This window comes from Coenobita brevimanus, chromosome 44 (genome assembly GCF_032717465.1).
Source record: "Coenobita brevimanus isolate Jiangsu-jjx chromosome 44, ASM3271746v2, whole genome shotgun sequence".
NCBI lineage: Eukaryota > Metazoa > Arthropoda > Malacostraca > Decapoda > Coenobitidae > Coenobita > Coenobita brevimanus.
In genome coordinates, this window is record NC_136997.1 from 33,398,056 (window position 1) to 33,424,856 (window position 26,801).

A 26,801-nucleotide genomic window follows, 5' to 3' on the forward strand; every position below is an offset into this window, starting at 1 on the left:
AACCTTTCCATCTTCATATCGATGCTAGTGGAGTTGGGGTTGGTGCTGTTTTGCTGCAAACCAACCCAGTGAGTGGTGTTCTCCATCCTATTGCCTACTATTCGTCGAAGCTGAAAGGACATCAACGGGGCTACTCCACAATTGAGAAAGAAGCTCTAGCTCTCGTGCTAGCAATCAAGAAGTTCGAGTGCTATCTTCGCCACCATCCTCATCCTACTACTGTCTTTACGGACCACAATCCTCTTGTATTTCTCCAGACTATGAAGAATTCCAATCAACGGATTCTACGATGGGCCCTGCTTGTTCAGCCATTTAATCTTCAAGTTCAGCATATAAGGGGTGTTGACAACATTCTCGCGGATACCCTGTCGAGACATCCCATCGAGGCTACAGAGTAATCTACCTCCTTCGTGCTTCCACTGCGTAGGTCTTTGTGGGGGAGGTGTTACGGCTATAATTATTACTCCTCCGCCTCATCCCTCGTGAACTCCCATCTTTTGACTGAAGTCAAGCACTCGTCCACCTCACGCTACCAGCGCTCCATCTGTTGACTGGATTTGATACTACTAGTTTCCCAACATGTCACCTGACTTTCCCTCCCTTTTTCTGTGTGAAGCGAGGTTGCCTGAGTATCTGGTTTCCCGCGCAAGTTCAGTTCACACTCATCCTCTGCCCTGGGAATATCTTGGTGAACCACTCCTGACCTTTACCTGGAAGCCTGTGTTATAGGGAACCCATCTTCAACGCCTTCTTTTGCTGTAAACCATGAGTATCAGTTTTCTCCTTGCATTAGTTCATTAATCTTCTGATGGTGAATGGCTTTAGGTATTTATATTGTTTTTTTCTTAGGTTTAGTTAGGTTTAGGGTTGTAATCATTGTATGTTTAGTTTGTTAAATTAAATGAATAATCAACCAAATCATTATCAATCTACCCTGTAGTTTGTCTAGTTGCATAGTGTTCATGATCCTTCTCTTTTCTTATTGCTTTCCATGGGTCTTCATAGGGTAGATACAGTTAAATACTCCCCATGGATCGTAATAGTAGCAACGGATCATTTTTCCCGTTATGTCATTTTAGCTCCAATTAAAGATAAGACAGCAGAGACAGTAGCAAAGGCAATAACAGATAATGTAATATGTAGCTTTACTACCCCAAAGGTACTAATAAGTGATAATGGAGGAGAATTTAATTTTGAGATCTTACAAGAAATATGTACACAATACAACATCAAAAAGGTTAACGTTTTAGCCTATCACCCAGCATCGAATGGGTTGGTAGAGAGACAAAATAAAAAATTATTAGATGTGCTACGACACATTCTCAGTGAAAATTATGCAAGCTGGGATGATTGGATTCCCAGAGTAGAAGCCTCAGTTAATGGATCTATAAATAAATCCATAGGTGACACACCACATTTCATTATATATGGAACAGATAAAAAACTACCATATGAGCTCCTAGAGGGTGACAGTCTGCCCATATACAATTACGATGATTACTCTAAACTCCGTTTACGTGAATTCCAGGACATACACAAGAGAGTCAAAAGACAATTGACGATGTCCAAGGAAGAAATGACGGAGGCATTTAACAAGAAGGCAAAAGATTCACCTATCAGCTTAGGAGACATTGTTTATGGTATCATTCATACAAGAGACAAAAAATTATCCCCAAAATTTGAGGGCCCATACAGAGTAATTAACATAAGAGCAAACAAAGTTTTAATTAAGTCACTGTCAAGTGGCGAAGAGAAACAAGTTCATATTGACCATTTAAAACGAGTTTCAAGGGAATTATCGAATAATTATTCAGCCTCGGATACAACCGAACAGGTGAACGTACCTCAAGAAACCAAGCAAGAAAACAACAATGATTACAAAAAGAAATTAAGGTCATATACCAAGCAATCGAACATAGGTGCAACTGTTCCAATAAAATCTACAGTACATCATTTACGAGAATTAAATATCGATTTAAACTCCTTCTATAAATGAAATAACAATCAACCGTAACGCACATCATCACTATCATCGACCACAGCATGACCATGTTAGGAAATTAATAGATATTTTTTTCGGTAGGTTACTATGAAGGAACTTATGCTATGGATTCTCCTCTACATAGCAAGAGGATATGCGCACTTAGACCCCCAACACATAGTACGACAAGGATGCCTCATAGCTCCAACGGCCACGACTACAATCGTTAAGGACGTCATGAGTACTGAAATAAGTCCAGATTACTTGTATGAATTACCTACTTATCTAGACAATCTTGCGAAGCCAATGCGAACTCTGGCCTTTATGATAGGAAATTATGTTTCATAAGCACATAACACAAAGGAAGTGAATGAAATCGTAAAGTTAGCGAAATGGAAACTAGAACAGGCAAAGTCAACTATGCTCATCATGATCCAAGATCTCCCATCTTATGGAACGGAGGTACTGAGCGACAGGAACAACATCACATGTACTCGCCAAAAGCGCGGTTTGTTCGACCTGGGTGGCGCAGTTCTTGGGAACATCTTTGGATTGGCTACAGAGGATGACCTTAAAGAAATAAACAACAAATTTAATAAAATAGCTCAGATACTAACATACCAAGATAAATTCATCACAGGACAGAACTCAGCAATGAAAACAATTGTGAAAAATCTGAAAAAGGCGGAACACATAACTCTCGAGAGTGTAGATAAAATAAATGAAATGGAAGGAAACATTACACTTTTCCAACACTTCTCCATCATCACAGAACATATTGACACGATTCTACTACAATTAGACAACACTAGAGATCGTTTCAGGGCACTTATGCAAGGAATTTCGAATGCTGGTGATGGCAAGATCACAATTGACTTACTCCCAATTCATGAGCTACGTCAGATAATTAGTCAAGGGATACATAAACATAAATTGAAGCCGTTGTTCCGCAGTAGGGAATTCATGCAATATTATCCATATTTAGAAGCAACACTAACACCAACATCAGTAGTAGTTCATGTACCATTCATAACTGAAGACCTGTTCACAGTATACCAAATACATCCCTTCCCATATAAAAATAACAACACTTTGGTCATCATCAACATCAACACAGACACCGAACTCATCATGGTCTTCAAGAGACGGGACACTGTCACTTTCGCAAGTGAATCAATGATTGAACGGAAGTGCCGCACATCCTTACATGCTGTTCATCTTTGTCCTGCGTACATTTTCACGTTTCAGCCTACTGATACAGTTCCTTGTGAAATGGCTGTCATAAGAAATCACAATATTCATAATCACTGCAACTTCACTTTTGCTCCAGATAAGCTTGTACACCATCAACGCATCGGACACTCACAGCTATTTTATTTCACTCATAACACATCAGTTTACATAGTCTGTCCAGATATACCACCATCTCATACTTCAGCCTCAGGATTATACATAGCACCAGACTACTGTGCGGTATTTGCACCAGCCATGTCTACTTTATCCACCATCAATCACTATGCCATTCTCAATCATATACACACATTTCCACTCACTGCCTGATATGGACTTAAACATGAGCACAAGTATTAAGTTGACTTCACCTAAGTTTGAAACTATGCAGCTGATCAATGAAACAATGAAGCCCTGGGAAGATTTGAGTTTGAGTATGTTCAACCCATATTATATGTATAGCCCAGCACCTACTGTCTTTATAATCTTCTGCATTGTATTTGCAGTACTGCTGTTCGCAATGCACAGAATGCATGCAAGAATTGCAAACTTGGAGTCAATATTTAGTGGGGGGAAAGTTAACATCCAAGTTAACCCCCCTGAATGAAGTGTACATAGTATTATATATATATATATATATATATATATATACATATATATATATATATATATATATATATATATATATATATATATATATATATATATATATATATATATATATATATATATATATATATATATATATATATACAAAGAAGAATGACCCATAATATAGAAGTATGGCATACCAGTACCACTATCTTTAAATGAAATATTAATAACTCTTACCATAATCTTAATTTTAAACTATTTGTTTTTTTCTTGCATGTATGCAATAACCCAAGTACATACTGTAATACAGTTAAATAGTTTACTTTTAATGCATTTATTCAAATATGTATACAACTCGTTTAAAATGTAATATTACTGGATAATTGCTATTTTCTATGAATGTTATATGTATACAATATTATAATCAATATTATGTACTAATAGATTAGCATATGTCAATAATAATTGCTGTCGGAGGACCTTCAGTGGCGTGGCCGAGCAATGTTATGAGTCCATATTATATTTACAAATCATAATAGATAGATAGATAAATAGACAGATAGACAGCTCTATGCGAGCCTGGGAAAGGGAAATGATCTTGCAAGTTAACTGAGGAAATGCTGACGACAGATTAGGAAGTAGCAATGTCAGGAGATGATGCAGGTAGTGTGTCAGCGAGATAGCAGGGGAACAAAGCCTAGTGACATATACACATACTCACACACAGGTTTCTGGAACTTTCCAACCACAGTGTAACACACGTGACACGACCCCTGTTTCACCAGAATTTAGGAAAGAGAGCTCAGAAGGAGGCTAGCGATTGAACCGACAGGTAGTGGAGAGAGTGAACAAGAAAAGAGGGGCTCAATTAGACTTCCTTATTATATTGTCTCTGTAAGACATACCCTGCTCAACTTAGATTTCTCTGAAGATAATAAATGAAGATCAACTCATGTATTCATCTTTAATTTCTACTACAAGAAATCGAGAGTGACAACTAAACCACAAAATTTCTCTACAAGTAACTATAAAGTCCTTTTTGTGACATGTCCACCATGCTGTTCCCTGCATCCCCTTTCGTTTTCTCTTCACCCCCCACACCACCTCAAATGCTGCACAGATTTCTTCTTTGAATATCTTGCACACACCTTCCACATCCCCCATCTGCTCCAATCTATATTTACCCAATTGCTCCTCCGCTTCCCTCTTATATTCAGCCTTTTTTCATCCTCTGGTAACTTTTCCATCCTCCTTGTAGGAACTATTTCCTCCTGTCCTTCCCTTCTTCTATTTCTCCATCTCGCTTGGACTTTGATTCTGACCAACACCATGTGGTACTTCGAAAGTCCACTCCCTCAACTTCTATATACACTTGCATCCATTACACACCTTCTCATCCTTTCGTCCACACACACATAATCAATCATTGCCTTTCGTTCATTCAGTTCACCATCCACCCTTCTCATCACTCGCCACATATACCTATGGATCATTTTGTGCCTGAAGAGGGTATTAGCTATCACCAACACCCTCGCAGCACAAATGTCCACTGAGGTACTGCCATTCTCATCCATCTCTGCAGACACACTCCACTCACCAACTACTCCATCCACCTTCACATTCCATACTTTTCCATTCATATGTCTAACCAAAAACACTCTCTCATTCCTTTCAAACTTTTCCATGCACGCTTCCACATTTGTCCAGAACCTTTCTCTCACTCTGCTTTCACGATCTTGTGTTGGCACATACTTGCACACAGTCGCCCAGAATTGTAGTCCAAATTTCATTCTTACCCACACAATCCTTGTGCCAACTGATCCATACTGTCTTATATTCTTCTTCCATCTCTTGGTCATAACAATACACACTCCTTCTTTTGCCCGCTCATTCTCACCTACTCTCACGCATATACCCCATCCATACTCCCATTCTGTCACACTCTCACCTTGCCATTAGTTTCAGTTAATCCACAAACATCCACTTTCGCACCCAAGAGCACCTGGACAATCTATCTTTCTTTCACCTCATCATTTGCACTCCTTACATTTCATGTAGCAATCCTGTTGGTCAGTCCTAATCCTAGTCCGAGTCTTATTGTTCGTATTTTTAGTTAGTTGTTTTCCAGGAAGGGGCTCTAACCCTTCACCAACCCACTTGTTGTCACGTAGGGAACACGTGTTTCTACCATATATATATATATATATATATATATATATATATATATATATTGTTACATAGCCTATGATTTCACCATCCTTTGTGTAATTTTAACGCACAGTATGCTGCATGTTTGATCACGAGCGTGTTCTGCCTCAGTCCCCCCCTTCTACCGTTATAGTAGAGTAAGTCGTCCTTTCTGTTGTTCAGAGCGGGATTGTCAACTCTTTGTCCCCATGGCTTCATTTGCGCGTCCTTACAAGTTGTATCAAGCTCTGCCGGCCCCTATATAATGAGCTCAGTCTCTACATTAATTGCCACTTAGATCTACTTCTCATTTTGTTCACATCTCTGTCCTCCCCTGTACAGTTATTGTTGTGAGTGCTCCGGAAGTGTCCCACCATCTAGCAGCTGTGTAATTTGAGTATAACTGTTATTGCATTTTTTCCTTGTACTGTATAGCATAAGGTGTTGATTTGTAGGCCTAGTGAGGTTTTTTTGTAATTTATGTAGGATTCATTTTGTCAGCCAGTTTTAATACTATTTTGTATCTGTAATAATTTATCTTGCATTAACTGAGCATTACCCAGTGTATTTTCATTTTATCAGGGCTGACTTAGGTAAATTTACTCTTGCTAATTTCATGTTAATAGAGGCTATTGCAGTTAACCATATATTTAGCCTGTTTTCTGCCATTACATTATCCTTATGAGTCCTGAATGTTTTGTTGTTAGTTTGAGCATTAAACTTTAACTTGTAATTTTACCTAACTCTTTTGTTTTGAACCTGGAACTTTACGGGACAGTAGTGACTCTTAGTATTCTCACTTAAAGTGTACATTATCTTTCTCTGTTCCGTAACATAAATTTGGCCACCTCATATCAGGATATTCAGGATATTATCATAAGGATATTGCTTGATATTTTGTGACTGTTACTTATTCATGATGTCTACTATTACTATGCTTGATGAAGCCAAAGATTTTTTGTCAAATGTGCAAACAGTGTTGGATATAGAAAACAGAACAAAGAATGAACTTAAGCTTGTTGCTAAACAATTGGGAATTGCTGTTCGCTCTCATCATTCTAAAGATCAAATTGTTGACATGATTAATGAAAGCTTGTTTAATGTAACTCCTCCAAATGAGCGAACGCAGATTGAATCAGCTATGTTACAGCTAGCCCTGCAGGAGGCTCAGGCTAAGGAGGTGGAGTCTCGTGCTAAGGAGGCTGAATTTCAAGCAAGTGCTAAGGAGGCTGAATTTCAGGCCCGTTCTAAGGAGGCTGAGGCACAAGTTGAAATTGCTAGGATTCAGGCAGACCATGAGTATCGCATGAAACAAGGTGGAACTGGATCATCTAGCTCTGATGATTTTGATGTGGCTAAAAATGTTAAACTTGTCCCTCCTTTTAATGAATCTGATTTAACAAAGTATTTTCAGTTGTTTGAGAGGGTAGCTACAGGTTTTAATTGGCCCAAAAAGTATTGGCCAGTACTCCTTCAAACTGTTCTCACTGGTAAAGCTCAAGTAACTTATGCATCTTTGCCTCAAGATCAATCTGATAATTATGATGCAGTTAAGAGCTTGATTCTTAAGGCCTATGAGCTTGTTCCTGAAGCTTATAGAGTAAAATTTAGGACAACTTATAAGCAAGATAAGCAATCCCATGTTGAGTATGCAAAAATCAAAGGAGATCTGTTAGAGCAGTGGTTAAATTCTAAAAATGTGGATTCTGATTTTGGTAAATTTAAGCAGATGATTTTGCTGGAGGACTTCAAGAGGTGTATTTATAAAGATGTAAGCCTATATCTTGATGAGAAAAGAATAGATAATTTGCCTGATGCTGCAGTTTTAGCTGATGAATATGTTCTCACTCACAAGAGATATTCTAGAGAAAAAGGGAAAGCTGAGAGTAAGTACGTTGCCTCTACTCAGAGTACAGGTAACAGGAAAGAGAATATAGATGATGTTTCTCAGGAAGTAAATACCAGCTTCACCTCTAGATTTCAGAAAAGTAAATGTACTTATTGTAGTAAGCTTGGTCATACTACGGAGAAATGTTTCAGGAGACAGCGTGATGTGAACAAAAAGGAGTCTTTAAATATTCAGTCAGTTGGTCTAGTATCCACTCTTGAGAGTTCCCAGAATTCTTTAACTGAGTTAACTGAACCTGCTTTAAGGGGTAACTTAAATACTCATGATGGAGCTCCTCTTTTGAGCAGTAACGTGGGTGACACTCTCAAGAGTTCATGTGCTAATTTCCTGTCTGATGGTTTTGTCAGTCCTCTGGACAGTAATGACAGGAAATCAGTCAAAATATATCGTGATACAGGTGCTTGCCAATCCCTTATGCTGACCAGTGTTCTAGGCTCTAATGTTAATTCCCCTGATGAAACTGTAATCCTACAAGGTGTAGGGAATAATTACTTCTCTGTCCCTCTGTGCAGAGTGAATTTAGAGTCTGGTTTTGTTAATGGTTCCGTTATGGTTGGGTTGGTTGAGACACTCCCAATGTCAGGTGTAACTTTCTTACTTGGAAATGATATTGGTGGAAGTCGTGTGTGTCCAGCTCCTCAGTTGTCTAGTGAGCCAGTGGCTGCGTCCCAGGGTTGTGATGTCCCTGATGTGTTCCCTGCATGTGCTGTCACTAGGGCTAAGTCTAAAGTTACTGGTGATTTAGAGGATAATGATGATGATGATGTTATCCTAGCTGACACTTTTCTTGCTAATTTGGACCACTCACCAGATGAGGCAGTACCCCGTAGTGTTGATAATTTGTCTCGTCAAGAGTTGGTTGAGTTGCAGGTTGCTGACCCTGAGTTCAAAGGTCTAGCTAACTCTGTTTGCAGTGAGGAAGAGTCAGCTGGTGCTTCTACTTGTTATTATATAAAGTCAGGAGTACTTATGAGGAAGTGGAGACCCCCAACAGTACCAGCCGACTGTGAATGGGAGGTTGTACATCAAGTTGTCATCCCTCGTGTTTGTAGGCAGGATATCATTAGAGTGGCTCATGATTCCAGTTTGGCAGGACACCTTGGAGTGAGGAAGACTGTGGCACGCATTTTGAAACACTTCTACTGGCCAGGTATCTTCAGGGATGTTTCCTGGTATTGTAAGTCTTGTCACACCTGTCAAGTTGTGGGGAAGTGTAATCAGACCGAAAAGGTTGCACCACTAGTTACCATTCCTCCTTTTGAGGCGCCTTTCACCCGTGTGTTGGTGGATATTGAGGGCCCTCTTCCTAAGACTTCTTCAGGATTTTCTTATGTGTTGACCCTGATTGGTATGGCTACTCGTTATCCTGAAGCCATTCCATTTAGAAATATCTCAGCAAAGAACGTGGTTAAGGAAATGCTAGGGTTCTTCACAAAGTTTGGTCTGCCCAAGGAGGTACAGTCAGACCGGGGAAGTAATTTCAAGTCAAATGTTTTCAAGCAGTCTCTGAAAGAGTTGGGCATCTCACAGATCACGTCTTCAGCTTACCATCCCCAGACCCAAGGAGCGTTGGAGAGATATCATCAAACATTCAAATCGATGCTCAAGAAATACTGTTTCGAACATCAGAAAGACTGGGATAAAGGTCTTCCATTCGTCATATTTGTCGCAAGAGAACCTCCAAATGAATCACTGGGCTTCTCACCTTTTGAACTATTGTTTGGCCATGAAGTAAGAGGACCCCTTAAGCTACTCAAGGAATGCTGGCTGTCGGAGGAAGATGACGTCAACCTGCTGGAGTATGTGATGAAGTTCAAAGAACGGCTGTCCACTGCTTTACAACTGGCGAGAGAGAATTTAGGAGCTGCTCAGGAGAAGATGTAGACTTGGTATGATAAGAAGTCCAGGTTATGCCACTTTCAGCCAGGAGATCAGGTTTTGATTCTGCTACCAGTTCATGGGCAACCTCTTCAAGCCAAGTTTAGTGGTCCTTATTTCGTGGAGAAGAAACTCAGTGATGTCAACTATGTCATCGCCACACCAGATCGTAGAAAGAACAAGCAAATTTGGCACATCAACATGCTAAAGTTATATCACAGGCGGGACGAAAATAATCCAGTCTGCACTGTAGCTGTTCCACCCGAGTCTGCAAGTGAAGCTCTCCCATGCAGTATGAGCCTGAGTGATAGTTTGGGGAAGAATCCTGATATCATGAATGATCTCCAGACTAAGCTTTCTCATCTACCTCCCGAGGAAAGGCAGGAGTTTTCGGCATTATTGCAGGAGTACCCTCAAGTGTTCCGTGCCACTCCAGGAAGAACCACTGTGTTGATGCATGATGTCGATGTTGGAGACGCAAAGCCAATTAAATTGCCTCCTTACCGTGTGAACCCAGTGAAAGTTCCTCTCATTCAGAAGGAGCTTGGCTACCTGTTGGACCACAAGATGATTGAGCCATGTCAGAGCGAGTGGAGTTCTCCTGTCACTCTAGTCCCTAAGCCAGGTGGATCACAGCGGCTTTGCATCGACTACAGACGTGTTAATCAGATAACCAAAACAGACACTTACCCTCTCCCTCATGTGGAAGATTGCATAGACAAGATCGGAAAGGCTAGGTACATAAGTAAGTTTGATTTGTTAAAGGGATACTGGCAAGTACCTATGACTGAACGTGCTAGGGAGATCTCATGTTTTGTAACACTAGGAAAGACTTTTGCATGTTCTGTAATGCCATATGGTATGAAGAATGCACCAGCCACATTTCAGAAGCTCATGAATGTTGTAACAGAGGGTTTGGCAGGGTGTGTTGTTTATATTGATGATGTATTAATCTTCAGTGACAACTGGAAAGATCACCTATGCCATGTCAGTAAATTTCTTGAGCGTTTGGTTCAGGCTAATCTTGTAGCTAATTTATCAAAGTGTGAGTTTGGTCAAGATAAAGTTCAGTATCTTGGGTACGTAATTGGTGATGGACATGTTGCACCACCAGCAGCTAAGGTTCAGGTTATAAGTGATCTTCCCAGACCTAAAAGTAGGAAAGAGCTACAAAGATTTTTGGGAATGGTAGGTTATTACAGGAGATTTGTTCTTAACTTTTCAATTCTTGTATCACCACTTACAGACCTACTGAAAAAGGGAGTTAAATTTGTCTGGACCGATAACTGTGAATCCTCTTTCAACAAACTTAAAGCTATCCTATTAAGTCAGCCAGTGCTCGCTACTCCAAATTTTGCTAAGCCTTTTAAGATGGCTGTTGACGCAAGTGATACAGGAGCTGGGGCTGTTTTGCTGCAAGAGGATGATCAGGGTATTGAACACCCTGTATCTTATTACAGTAAGAAGTTCACTCCACCTCAAAAGAACTACTCCACTATTGAGAAAGAGCTTTTGGCCTTGATTTTGGGTTTACAGCATTTTTCATTTTATTTGTGTTCTGGTTTTGACCCCATAGTCATTTATACCGATCATAACCCACTGAAATTCCTTAGTAAGTTTAAAGATAAAAATCAGAGATTGACAAGATGGAGTCTACTTCTTCAGGAGTATTCATTAGACATGCAACATGTCAAGGGGAAAGAAAATGTTATTGCAGATTGCTTATCTAGACTTTAGACAGATTATTTTAGAGTAATAAGAAATTTCTTTTGTAAATTTCTTTTTCTTTGTGGGGAGGTGTTACATAGCCTATGATTTCATCATCCTTTGTGTAATTTTAACGCACAGTATGCTGCATGTTTGATCACGAGCGTGTTCTGCCTCAGTCCCCCCCTTCTACCGTTATAGTAGAGTAAGTCGTCCTTTCTGTTGTTCAGAGCGGGATTGTCAACTCTTTGTCCCCATGGCTTCATTTGCGCGTCCTTCTTACAAGTTGTATCAAGCTCTGCCGGCCCCTATATAATGAGCTCAGTCTCTACATTAATTGCCACTTAGATCTACTCCTCATTTTGTTCACATCTCTGTCCTCTCCTGTACAGTTATTGTTGTGAGTGCTCCGGAAGTGTCCCACCATCTAGCAGCTGTGTAATTTGAGTATAACTGTTATTGCATTTTTTCCTTGTACTGTATAGCATAAGGTGTTGATTTGTAGGCCTAGTGAGGTTTTTTTGTAATATATGTAGGATTCATTTTGTCAGCCAGTTTTAAGACTATTTTGTATCTGTAATAATTTATCTTGCATTAACTGAGCATTACCCAGTGTATTTTCATTTTATCAGGGCTGACTTAGGTAAATTTACTCTTGCTAATTTCATGTTAATAGAGGCTATTGCAGTTAACCATATATTTAGCCTGTTTTTTGCCATTACATTATCCTTATGAGTCCTGAATGTTTAGTTGTTAGTTTGAGCATTAAACTTTAACTTGTAATTTTACCTAACTTTTGTTTTGAACCTGGAACTTTACGGGACAGTAGTGACTCTTAGTATTCTCACTTAAAGTGTACATTATCTTTCTCTGTTCCGTAACAATATATATATATATATATATATATATATATATATATATATATATATATATATATATATATATATACAGTAGTGACTCTTAGTATTCTCATTTAAAGTGTACATTATCTTTCTCTGTTCCGTAACAATATATATATATATATATATATATATATATATATATATATATATATATATATATATGCTCCACCGAATCAAATAAATATGGTGGCACAAAAATTACATCTCACCAGAAACTATGTGGCAGGGAGATGATATTATTTGTAACAATCCTCCCAGCCAAACACGACTTCTATAGCATATGATTTGACGGGCGATCCTGTTGGATCATCATCTACTAATGGTCCAACCGCACTGCCTCCTGTGCATACGGGTAGTGTGCCACCGAAAGTGAGTAAGCACTGTTTTGGAAAGTTACAGACTGGGATACTAAAGAAAATGAAATCCATGAAAATCTATGCATACAGTGTACAAAGCCTCGGAATAGATTACAAACTTGATAACTTAATGACTGAACTGGAGAACATTAGTTGGGATATTGTAGGTTTGAGTGACACCCACAGAAAAGAAGAAAAAGTAATTCAGTTCCATGTACATATGTAATTCAGCTCCATATATATATATATATATATATATATATATATATATATATATATATATATATATATATATATATATATATATATATATATATATAAAAACAGAGGAAAATAAAATGGATCTTGTTGTCCAGGAAAAACATGGAATCTGTAGAATCATCCCAGAGATAGATATATAGACAGATCGGTAGATTGATAGGTGGATAGGGAGATTCTTTTGCCAAAAGAAATTCACGCTAGTTGAGTGCATTTATCATGATTTACTGTTTTATTTGAACAAATTAGGCAAGGAAAGTTGTTGCTGTTGTTGTTGTTCTTGATGTTCCAACTTTCAGAAATGCAGTCAGTTATAATGTGTCACTATGTCACTGTGCCTCTGTATTTTTCTCACTGTGCCACTGTATCTTTCTGAAGGATGGGATCCTAGCCTCTTATAGAGGGGTGGTGTAGGGGTACTGGTCATACTTACCTACATGCACACACAAATGCACAATGCAGGAGTAGCTGATTAGTTGGCCGCATATCTGCAGCGTCCCTGAACTGGTGCAGTTACGACACAGAGGGACAAGGCAAAATATTACATAAATAATATTACATTCATAGACACTAAAGTAACACACTGCTGTCACATCTACCAAAACGCACCAGCCACTGTAACAGTTATCAAAGCCAGTAACTGTGCGTAGGTCTGCTGCGGGTTTTACTAGCTTCCGAAATACAGTATCAGTTTTGGTGCTGTGCTCTACCACCCAAAACTACCTGTTTAAGTGTTCTTTCCTGCTTTACTTACTTGAACAGTAATTATAATTACTGTTGTTTAACACTTCATATTCATCCTTTTCAAGACAAGGCGGTTTTCCAAAGAAAAAAAAAATTAGCTTGTATCCACCAAGAATATAATAAAGAAGGCCTCACGCAGCTGACACGATTAACACACATCTCCGAACCTCTAACATTCAGTTACACGGGATATGAATGATTCTGATAAAGATTAGTGTCATCAATTAACGCCTTTATGTTTCCCATTTTGACGACTGCATTACATATTGTTCAGAACCATGAGTCACTACGATGAACACAAATCCATCCCACTTTCTTGAACACCAACTTGCCATTACCAGGGAATACTTAAATGTCTACCCCCTTTCTCTCTCTCTCTCTCTCTCTCTCTCTCTCATACCTAATTCCTCTGCTTTACTCCATTATTTCCTCATTTCACCTCGCTACTCAGTGCATGGATTTACAATATTCATTCTCCAGTAAAAAATGAAGAATGTTTTCGTCCAATTGAGACTATTGTGTCTCTCAAACACCGGTAACATTCTTGTGTGGGTAAATAATAGTTCCAAATAAGCTGAAGATACGTCTAAATTTCATAAGATTAAGTTTTTTCTTTTCAAAGATTTACATAGGATAAGGAATATCAGAGGCGATAGCGCAACAATTCTCAAAACATTACGGCGATTTGTTGTGAATTTGAAGTGGAGTCAAGGGTTAGGGTTGCAAGAAATATTTATGAGCTAAGGAAAGAGGTTGATATACTTGGAAATACATGGCTTGCATATCCGTAAATATAAGTTATTATGAAGAGAGCTTGAAAGAACATCAGAAATATTTGGAAAGTTATTCGGTAGGGAGATACAACTCTTTTGGTTTGACCTGAATTTCCATCAGACAGGAACAGAAGAGGAACATTATGCGAGTATATGATGGTGTGAGAGGGAGAAGGAGGGCGAGGGGAACAGGAGGGAGGTAATTAAAGTGAGTGCAGGATGGATGCAGTGGGGCTGGATTTGGAGAAGGAAGAGAGAGAGAGAGAGAGAGAGAGAGAGAGAGAGAGAGACAGACAGACAGACAGACAGACAGACAGACAGACAGATAGACAGACAGAGGAATAACGTCCAGCCTCTTCTTGGAGATTAGTTATTCTGTACTAAGAACGTAACAGTCACTCAGTTACATACAGTCAAACCTGACCATTTGCTGAAACTACTGTATAACAGGTACGAGTATTATACAGAGTGAGCCATGTAATCTATCCTCATCAGATTGGTTATTCTTGTGTGTTGCGGGGACGGTTGAGACACGTAGCCTACTTGGCATATTTGACGCAATATATGGACAATCCTGCAAAACACCAGCTATATACATTTGTGCTAAATGGATGATGATAAGCCAGATCTACTTAAAATATATATATATATATATATATATATATATATATATATATATATATATATATATATATATATATATTTTCCTCCTTATTAACCTCCTATTATTTTGTCCTTCCTGTCCTGTTCCCACGAAGACCAAGCATGCTTGACCACGGAGGTTACATGTATGAAGACCTGAAGTCCTCCAGCAACCCCACCCTGGCTGCCCTGGGTAAAAAACTGTTTTTAGACCCTTTCACTGATTTGTCAGACCCTTATGGATTCCTATTAGAACAAGTTCATAAGGGTACGCATGCCGTTATCGTCTCGTACGATTACCTCGTCTTCGCCCAGTATAAAAAAGGGATCACTCGTTCTACCTACATTATGGATGAAAAGGTCAATATCTTTTTTCCTTGTGTCTCTTCTGTCTTTCTCGCAAAATGTCTTGATACTGTAGAGTTATGGTAGTTACATAATTGATTTCGTTTTTATTCCCTCTTTAATAAGTATGCAATTTTACTGTACTGTTTAAATGAAAAAAGCGTCAATCAACAGATATAAACGAATATGTTACTGAAGTCTACTATAAATTCTTCATAAAGAGCTAATGACAGAAGTCTACTTTAAAGTGTTCATAAAGAGTTAATGACCTATTTACTGTGTATCTTTACAGCTCTACAAAGGTTACTTCTCGTGGTTCCTACGACGCAACACTCCTTACACCACCATCCTGTCTGACCACCTCACCCGTCTAGTGGAGACTGGAATACTGGCCAAGTTATACGAGACACATAAAGGAAGTCTCGTCGGAGAAGATAGTCAAGTAAGTCATTAATCAGGATTAATTTTAGGCAGCCAGCATTTTTTTTTTTTTTTTTCAGCATCCATAACACAGATTAAGGCAATGGAATTCTAAAGATATTCAGTTTTCAACTCATTAGAGTGCCCAATATTCTGACACATTTGCAATAACTGATACTCCGTGGCTTCCTCTTAAACTATTCCTTTCTGCACCAAGGAGCTGCCATATCAGTATATATGAATGAATGCCTACCACTTAACATATTCACATGGTGTCGGGAGACTTAAAGCAAGTCAAGTTAATATCTTTGGACAGAGTGCTCAGAGGAGTACTGTATATTCTATGTTCCACTTTCATCCTGTGTTAAAACGTTGTGGACACAACGTTGCTTGTAGCGCAAATACTTTGGCAGAGGGGCCACCACGCCCAACAATAGCACTAAGAAGGGAAAGGGATTTCCAGCCCATACTCTCATTCCAGTTTCATGCCGGACATTTAAATGTATCATAATTGAAGGCGTAGTTCCGTAACATATTTTCTGCCTTTTTCGCCATCAAATTAGTGTGCAAACATCTGTCAGTAGGTGAAGAGTACAGAACGAGAAACTACTAATATTTTAATATTTTATAGTTATGGCTAATCTCTTAATGACTAAATAAAACACCTGCCTTACATGCTTGACATCATTAGTGAACACCGTGCAGTAAATATTGTGTGTGTGTGTGTGTGTGTGTATGTGTGTGTTTGTGTGTGTGTGTGTGTGTGTGTGTGTGTAGCTTATCATCATGCACCCTTAGCAAAATTCTTTGGCATCCTTGAATTCCTTTCCACTCGGGTCTCTCAGTGTTTGCCCAGAGACAGGACTACAGGATATGTTCACTCTTCCTTGCATTTCCCCACACAATCACCACTGCATTCCGGTTATAAGCCATTCTAACTCAAAAGTGATTCCGTAGGGGAAATATTAGTTTGATATATTTATAATAGTTGCTAACAGGAATGGCAGTGCTTTAGGATAAATTATGACAGTGATGATGCTGAGCCTGGTATTTCGTGTTATCAGAGTTGAAAAGTTCCATGATATTTCGCGTTATCAAAGTCGAGAACGTCCTTGATACTTTATGTTATTGAGGTTTAAAAGGTGCATGATATTTCGTGTTATCAAGTCTGAAAAGGTTTGAAGGAAAATTGGAAGTTCTAGCAAATTATCTGTTGCCACCGCCATTTAACTGAAGATATAAGACTGAATATTCTTTTAAAACTTATAATAATACTGGACCAGTTCATGGTAGTCATGTCAATATTTGATATTCTATTTTCACTTTTTTTTTTTTTTTTCACAAGCGACACCTTAAGCCTATGTCCCACTGTCAGGAACTTTCCCACAACATGCCAAGATCTTCATGTCTTCGTGTGTTGCCACATAGTGTCCTGAGTGTGACTTGACGTGTCTTAGCAATAACTTGGAGATCGGATCCCAAAGACCCAGCTGCGACACATGAAATTACACCTGCAACAGGCAAAGTTATACCTAAGACACACAACGACAACTTAAGACATGCTATTTGGCTATGTCTTGGCGTGACGTGGAGTCAAAGTGACCGTTATTTTTTAACCCGCCGCGTCCGGACGATGTATGGATACATCACCATGTTTTGTCACGGTGACACTCGACGACGTATCCATACGTTTTGCATTGCGAGGTCCGTCATTTGCACATTTTTCAAGTTTCATCGATGATTTTTGGTAGGCATATGTAGGAGACCTTCCTCTACCCAACGCCAGGCAGGGATAATGCCTGGCCCCACCTGACCCCACTCCCCCCCCCCCGCATGCCATTTTCTTGGCAACTCACCTGTTAGCACCACGGTCTCTCAAGTGACGAAATTCAAGGTGAAAGTGATTCCCGAGGTGGAGGACAAAGGAAGAAACAAGCAAGAGGAAGAAACAAGCAGAAGTGTGAGGCGGTAACGTTGTATAAGAAGGTGCCATATGTTGATATTTTTGGTGAATAAACAACCCTTGTATCACCTATATTATTGTCTGAAAACCAATATACTCTTGTACTACATATAAATTCGTACCAAATAAATAAATATCTACCCAGTTATGAATGGTTTGAAATAGCTTCCCCTCTCATAGAGAACGTTTTCTCTCGAACCTGGCCTGAGAGAACACTGTAGCAAGGTAAAGGTATTCTTACTTCTACCGTATTTCTAAACTCAGCAGAGCACTTTCTCTCTGAATTTTCGATGTTTCTCATAAAAAGCGGAGGTTTAAGCCAAAAAAAATTTTTCTAAAATCTGCTGGGCTTGAGAGGGTTATTGGTAAAAAATCTGCCGGGTTGCGGTGGGTTAACTCAGGGATGATTGTAGTGTGTCGTCAGGATAACGTGACGATACAGTAGGGTGTCGTAAGACGTCGTTGCAGTGTCTTTGTGTGCCTTAGCACCAACGTGACAATATCGTGAAATGGCCGTTTAGGCCTACCGTTTGAGTATGATCATGGCATTTCACCAAGATCATTCCTCGAGGGTAAGATCGTGGTGATTGGGGCCATTCTCGAAGATGAACTTGAATATGGGACATGGGCCTTACCAAACATCTGCGCTGTCAGAGAGTAAAAAAAAAAAAAAAAAAAAAAAAACACTAACCAATGGGACCAACAGGCTGACTGGGGCTAGTAATAGTAGTAATTACAACTCCAGGTTCAACTGAACATGAGCTCAGTGGACTGTAGGTAACTGGCAACATTAACTGGACATTCCCATGGCATTTTTATTGAGGTCATGTTGCAGGAATGTATATACTGTCATTGCTATATGAGGCTAGTAATTGTGCTCTGAATTGGTCGCTGCATTGTGCTGTGAACAGAAATGGCATTTTGTGCTAGCACTGAAGCAGTGATAAGTGACAGCCTTATCGAAATTTGGTTCAGTGCATTCATGCCTGGCTGGGTGTGGAAGATCCTGAGTGGAGAATGTCTGGTGTGGTTTGAACCTTTAGATGGCAAAGGGTGTAAGTATTTGTGAAGTGTAGTGTGTGAAATCTGAGGGGTCTTACTGTTGTTGTTTTGTTAAGATTTATCCCTCTATCTTAACAGAGTGGAAACGGGCAAGAAAAGCCCGTCGGGGGAGGGGTCTTACTGAGGCATTCTGTGAATTGTTTGTGGTGGGTGAGTTGAGGATCACTTTGGGCAACCAGAACTGAGTGCCGTCCTAATGCTGAGTTTGTAAACTGTCTTCAGAAATTCCTCCTGGTGTTCATAGATAATGCCTGATGGTGTTTTCAAGGCACTGAGCTCATGGTATGTATTTGGATTTATGTTGTTTTTAGGAAAAGACAAGATCATTTGTGTATTCAGAACAACTTCTATAACTTTTAGGTTTCTCCTGGGATTGTGACTAGATAAAGGGGGGAACATGAGGGTGTGTTTGAGATTCCTGTCTGTCTGGAGAAGTAGCGTATATACCGAGGGGAACGTGGGGCAAGGGGTACCTCGCTTCACAAAATTGCTGACGCTACTCCCGACACCCCTGACCCACTCAGCCCATGACTTAATGCAATAGGAACTGAAGAAACAAAAACCAAAAGTATCAGCATAGATAAGTTTGGAAAAGAAGCATTCAGCCAATCACATTTACCCGAGGTGTCCCGCCAACGTGTATACACATTGCAATGTTTTGTCACGGTGACTCCCAACAATGTGTTTTACACGTAATGCAATTGAGAGGTCCGTCATTTGCACACTTCTCAAGTTTCGCGGGTGATTTTTGGTAGGCTTATGTGGGAGACCTTCCTCTACCTGCTGCCAGGTGGCGACACTGCCTGGACCCATATTACCCCCCCCACACGTCAATTTCTCGGCAACTCACCTGTTAGGAGTGACATGGCCAGTAAAGACATGTCATGGTATGGTCTCTCCGACGACGAAATTCAAGGCGAAAGTGATTCCTGATGTGGAGGACAAATATTACATGGAGTTAGAGGAAGAAACGTGCAGAAGTGATGATGAGGTAACGTCGCCAGGGAAGGTGCCGTATGTTGATGTGTTTGGTGAGTGAAATAACGCTTGTATCACCTATATTATTGTGTGAAAACCAATATACTCTTGAACTACATATACACTGTACCAAATACATAAATATCTACCTATTCTGAGTAGTTTGGAATAGTTCCCCCTCCCATAGAAAACGTCTTCTCTGGAGCGCGGCTGCAGAGAACACAGACCAGGTGAAGGGGGGGGGGTCACCAGTACAGGGCACTTCTAAGCTCAGGTGAGCACTTTCTCTTTGAATTTTCGATGTTTCTTATAAAAAGCGGAGATTTTAGCCCCCTAAAGAAACTTTTCGAAAATCTGCCAGGACTGGGGGGGGAGGGTTATTGGTGAAAAATCTGCAAGGATGTGGCAGGTTAATAAAATTAAGCCATTTAAAAGCATACACAAGAAAAAGAGACATAAAGTTGCATTATTTTTTGTACAGTGCAGTCTTATCAAAGCTTATTTACATATTTTTGTGAAGTATTCTTTGTTTCATAGAGGCTATGTTCAGTTCGTGCAATATTGTAGTCCTTAATCCTGGAACACTAACATCTGATTGACGTATTGTAGCACTCTCATCTGACCTGACAGACCCGATTTTGGAAAATCAGTAAATACAAAATGCAATTATTCTATTTAAAAAATTATATTCTTATAATTTTAAACATTCCTATTTTCTATTAAACGCCGAAATAATAATAATGTAAAATTTTTAAGTGGAGGGTGCGTACTGAAATAAGTAGCAAAAAAAACATTTTTTATATATGTCCTCAAGAAAATGCTGAAAAAAAAAAAAAAAAAGACAGAGTGATAGGCTCTGAACTGGTGGCCTGCACTCCTACCGGACCCAGGTTCAAATCCCCGATGGGGCACATTTTTTATATATGTCCTCAAGAAAATGCTGAAAAAAAAAAAAAAAAGACAGAGTGATAGGTTCTGAACTGGTGGCCTGCACTCCTACCGGACCCAGGTTCAAATCCCCGATGGGGCAGGGAACAGTTTAAGGATTTGAATTTCATGTAAACCAGACTTTACCGAGCTACCAGAAGACCCACCGACATGTAAAAATACCCCCACTAATACCAATACACCAGTCCTGTATGAGACAGCCCTAGCATGTATTCAATATGGACGGTGGGTGTTAGCGCCGAAGTGGTGACATGTAAAGGTGTATGATATGTCGGAGGACTACTGGACCTTGAGAGCTGGCTGTGAAGCCTATGCCCAGAGTCGAGCACATAAAAAAAAAAAAAAAAAAGTTATACATAGAAATTTGAATTCCATAGCATCACTGAAACCTTCATGGCAAGTACAGCAAAGAAGGGGACAAGTAAGTTTTTGAAAAAGTATTTCTTCTTTCTTTTGCCAGACGCCTTAATCCAGTAAGGGTTTGCCATAAACAAGTTGCCTTCATGTCACCCTGTACCCTGCATTGACTGCCCTGCTCCCAGCTGACAGACCCTTCTATCATATACCTTTCCACTCCATCCCTCCATCTCATCCTTGGCCTCACCTTCCCTTTCCCCCCCCTCCACATACACTCTCATCGTCAGTCTTTCGCTCTCCGTCCTCTTCATATGGCTAAATCACATCAGTGCATTTCTCCTAAAGTTTTCTATCACATTCACACCCACACCACAACGCTCCTTCACTTCCTCATTTGTCAGTCTGTCTCCCCTTGTGATGCCACATGCTCCTCTCAAGTAACTCATTTCCACTGCTCACAGTCTTGTGTCCCTCTAACAAAGTCCAAGCCTCACTTCCACATATTAGAGTTTGTATCACAATACTGTCATGCAGCGACTTTTATATTTTCATGTACACGTCCCTGTTTCTTATCACTGCTTTCAAAGAACCTACAGCCTTTCTTCCTTACTGCATCCTTTCAAGTAATACACCCTCTGAACTTCCATCCTTACTCATCACACTACTCAAGTACCTAAACGCACTCACATTTTCCATATCCTCCTCGTCCAACCTCGCTGTACATTCACTGACTTCGTTTCTCTTGAACACCATAACTTTACTCTTCCCTACATTCACCTTTAGATTCCATTTCTTACACACTTTCCCAGACTCATTCACCAAACCTTGCAGCTCCCCTTCGTCTTCACATAACAACAAAGTATCATTTGCATACAACAGTACAGGGAGTTTCCAAACACTGCAATCTCTCATTAGGGTTGCTCCAACATCCACCACCTTAACTTGTATCACTTTCATGACCCCATCCATATATGGTACAGACTGAACAACCATGGAGACTTAACACATTCCTGTTTCAGTCTAAGCTTCAAATGGAAATATTCACTTAGTTTACCGTCCACACGCACTGCAGCCTTAGCACCCTCATATATACTCTTTACTGCATGCAACAACTTCCCATTTATTCCATTTATTCTTATTAGTTTCCACATTCCTTGTTTATCCACCCTGTCATATGCTTTCTCCAAATCCATGAAGGCCGCATACAACTTCTTTCTCTTCTCTAGAAACTTTTCCAGTAAAGACCTATATATATATAAATTAAATAAATAAATTTAATGGAAATGAATGAAGCTATGTGACAGAGCAGTTTATTAGTATGTTGTACATTAAAGTATTGGCAGTATATTAGTATTAATTTGTTTCAAACATCTTGTCATTTTTGCAAAATGCCATGTACGTTATTTTACCTAAAACAGAAAGATACCCTGTTTTAGTACATACAATTCAAACACAGCATATATAATGTATGGGGACAAACAAAATACTCACCTAAAATTTATCTAAAATGTCAGACCAAATGCATACAATAGATATATAGGTACATACGTAGCTATATAGCTACAAACATAACTACATACATACATGTAGCTAGAAACATAGCCATACGACTACATACATTGCTACATAGCAATATACGTAGTTATGAACATAGCAACACACATACAGATGCTTTCCTTACAACCAAATTCTGATGTATGGAAGCGTGATTCCCGAAATTTTCACTTATTACTGTTGACCGATTCAGGGGATCGATTTGCCATTCTACACTTATTACTGTTGACCGATCTATAAGGTATAAAAACAGCGAAAAGGCATAGGAAGAGCAGAGGAGCAACAGCAACTCATTCTTCCTCAACGAAAGGCAAAGGAAAAGTGAGGTTACTTAGAAACTATAGTGTTGCCACCTTGTGGAAGCGCTTGAGATTACCTGATGAAGGGTGCATGGTTCCATCAGATTGGACGACAGTGTTCTTGGGTAAAGAGTATTGGAAATTTTAACATTTAATAAGTGATACAAATTGATAATTTGAGTGAGCAGCATCTATAGTACAGTCATGAACCCTAATGAAGAGACAGGGCAGTCAGCCACTAAAGAACAGGTTAATTGGACACGTCCACCTCCCAACTGCCCCTCCTTACCTCCACGAAAGCACTGACCTCATAGGCGGATGGATCAGGGATCTGAAACTCCTCTCACTCTCACGTCTTGCCACATGGAATGTTACTTTTATTTATCCTACTGTTAGGTGTATTATTTGGTGCATAGATCCACTGTCAGTTCCATGAGAAACTAGAATGGCACTCAGGACACCACATTCCTCTGCCAAGGCCCAACATGCAATTCCTTTGAATTCAGTCAAGTCTAATCCAAAATGGAAAATGAGTACCCCCCTATAAAGGCATATTTAAATCTGGTAGATCCAGAATTTTATATGGATCTGCGCCAAACTGTGCACATTCGTAGATACGAACATCCTAAATATGCCTGTGTTTTTTTCATCAAGATCCATGCAATATTCACTGAAAAATTTACAAAAATGTAGAAAAACGCCCTATCTCGCAATGTTAATAAAAGTGAAAAAAAAAAAAAAATCCTGGATCCGCACCTTTATCCGGATCTGCACCAAAATTTAATGGAGAGTATTCTGAGCCAAGGCCCATTCATCTACCAAGTTTATTGGAAATCCGTCCAGCAGTTTTTGTGTAATCTTGGTCACAATCCAACCAACAAACAAACGGACAGGGAAGAAAACACAACCTCCTAGGTGAAGGTAATAATTACACTGTAGTTTTAGCAGATTTCAATAGAATTACCCCACTGTATAGAGTTTGGTTTCAAAATATTTATCCAACGTCTTGAAAACGATATATTAAGATCCAAGAAACAGCGACAAGTTACATGATTACTAGCCACATAAGTCCCTCTCCTACCTTGTAATCTGGGGAGCCACATATCCAACCACCCACTCATCCACCTACCCACTCATCCCATCCAACACAACCAACCGACTCCACCCCAGCCACTTACCCTTCCCAGTCACCTGGATGACCCATGGAGCCCACCGATCCTGGCCATCTACCCTGCCCACCCACGAATGCCACCCACCCTGCTCACTCAACAATCCTATCCATCACATCCACCCACCAAACTCTCCCACAATGCCCACCCACCTCTCCCATCCTGGGAACCCATCCATCCCATCCACCCACTCTTCGCACCGACCCACTCGTTCATCCACATCCCTATTCGACCTACTTATCCAACCCCACTCGCCCCCACATCCCACTTATTCGAACCCCACTCACCCCACCTAAACCTAACTTAATGACCCCTCCTCGACCACCCACCGATGCACCCACTCACCCGTCCAGCCCACTTGACACATTCACTCGCCAGCCCATTTACCTCGACAACCCACCCCAAGCCACTGCACACACCCAACGCAACCAAACCACCCCACTGTTATCAGTCATCCTGCCCAAGATCTAAACACTAACAGGTCTACTCAGTTCCTCCTAGTACGCAGTTCAGTGACGTCACGCAGCTGCCCGGGGATGGAAACGGGGTTACCATACAAAGAGAACAGCAGTGAAAATGGGGAACTATACTAATCTCTCTCTCTCTCTCTCTCTCTCTCTCTCTCTCTCTCTCTCTCATCGGTCTATATTTGTACATTTTCATGTTACTAGCTGTCTGTGATTCCACACACACACACACACACACACACACACACACACACACACACACACACACACACACACACACACGCGCGCGCGCGCGCTATCTATCTATCTATCTATTGCCAGACGCCTCATCCCGTTTGGGGTGGCCACAAACAAATCGCCTCCAAGTCGCCCTCTCCCCCGCCATTTCACTGCTCTGCTCCCAACTAACACCCCCCTCTCTCATATACCTCTCCACCCCATCCCTCCATCTCATCCTCGGCCTCCCCCTCCCTCTTCCCCCCTCCACCTCACTCACACACACTCTCTTCGTCAGTCTTTCACCCTCCATCCTCTCCACATGGCCAAACCACCTCAGTGTGTTCCTCATAACGCTTCCTATCACATCCACATCCACACCACAACGCTCCTTTATATCCTCATTCGTCAGCCTGTCTTTCCATGTGATATTTATACAACGTGAACTTTTACGCTAGATAATTTACTTTTAATTGATTTAAAATACTTTCTTTTTTTCACCTCTATGTGATATTAGGTTTCTGTTTACGACCAGAATTCTGAAAAACATGCGAGATCGAACAAATAAAGCTGTAACTTCCACTGGCAAGTTTACATAGTTACATATATGATTAATCTTTTTGTTGAGTCTTCCTGGTTGAAGTGATTTGTGGCCATGGACATGGCCCATGGTAGCATAAAAAGAGGTTTTCCATCTGTTGAAGTTTACCAAACAAATCATCACTTGGTGTCATTAAACCACCTGGCCTCCAACTGGCTACTTCATTCCATGTGTTTTCACCTACTGATAATTGTGAGCCAAGAAACTCATACTGGGGAAATTTATAAGCAATATATCCACCAAAATAACGCAGTCCTGTGTTCATTTCCTTCTCAAAGTCTTAGGGGGGAAGATTATCTAGATGTATGCTACACGTGTTTTCTTGTTCATGATTGTTATATGGCTCATCAAAATCTAGAGAGGTGAAAAGCATAGCAGATAAACATAGTTCTTGCTACGAGAGGTAATGTGGAGCTCCTTGCTCCTTGGTTTGTCGCTGGGGAGATCTTGACTCGGGGAATGTCAGGATACGACTGAGCCCAGGTGTCCAGGTGAACCGAGCGGGAAGCAGCCGTGTGATGTCATTCGGCAAGTTGTCTCGTTTTGAGGCAGAAGTGATCTAACCTGCTAGTCTTTAGATCCTAATCCTGCCCACCCACCCTGACGATGCACCAAACTACCACACCAAGTAACTCAACCTCGTTAACCCCACCCACCCAACCAACCAACTGACTCGAATACACACACACACACACACACACACACACACACACACACACACACACACACACACACACAAAGATACACGCACAATCACAGACACGCTCACAGACACATGTGCACATGCAGACACAGATTTACCTACACACAGACGTAAGCACACTCCTAGCAAAGTAGAATGTCGTTAGAGCTTTCGTGCCTGTATGGGTATACAACATAGAAGGCTATCACGAGCATATGGTTAGTGGTGGAGAGGTCTGTTTAGTAACTTAGTGTGGGGGAAACGGAAAATAGCTTGTGTGGCCAGTGCTACAGGTATAGTCAAGTGTGTGCTTGATTACAACCATACTTATTTTGGATGAATTAACCCCAGATATCCTTTGAATTTCTGCGACATGTCATCTCTTACGTCATGCTAGTTTCGCGCTCCGATGAGTCGACAGGAAGGTTATACAAACTTATAAAATTTTTTGTAATGTAAGATTTCATTTAAAAAAGGTGTGGAAATTAAAGATATGAAGATCATTTGTCGTAAAGGGTGATCGATGTGTGACACATGCAACTGATGGGCAACAGGCTAGAAGTTATTTGGTCTGTTCAC

At 40.2% G+C, this 26,801-nt stretch overlaps 1 protein-coding gene across 1 annotated transcript in view; it reads left to right on the plus strand.

Annotated features, from left to right (window-relative positions):
- Positions 1-26,801, plus strand: part of LOC145398047 (glutamate receptor ionotropic, delta-1-like) — a 328,107-nt gene that overhangs the window by 251,849 nt on the left and 49,457 nt on the right. Inside the window, exons 5-6 of the mRNA XM_080271009.1 lie at positions 15,278-15,521; positions 15,799-15,948. Of these exons, the coding sequence (XP_080127135.1) occupies positions 15,278-15,521; positions 15,799-15,948 (394 nt within the window). The remainder of the gene's footprint in view (positions 1-15,277; positions 15,522-15,798; positions 15,949-26,801) is intronic.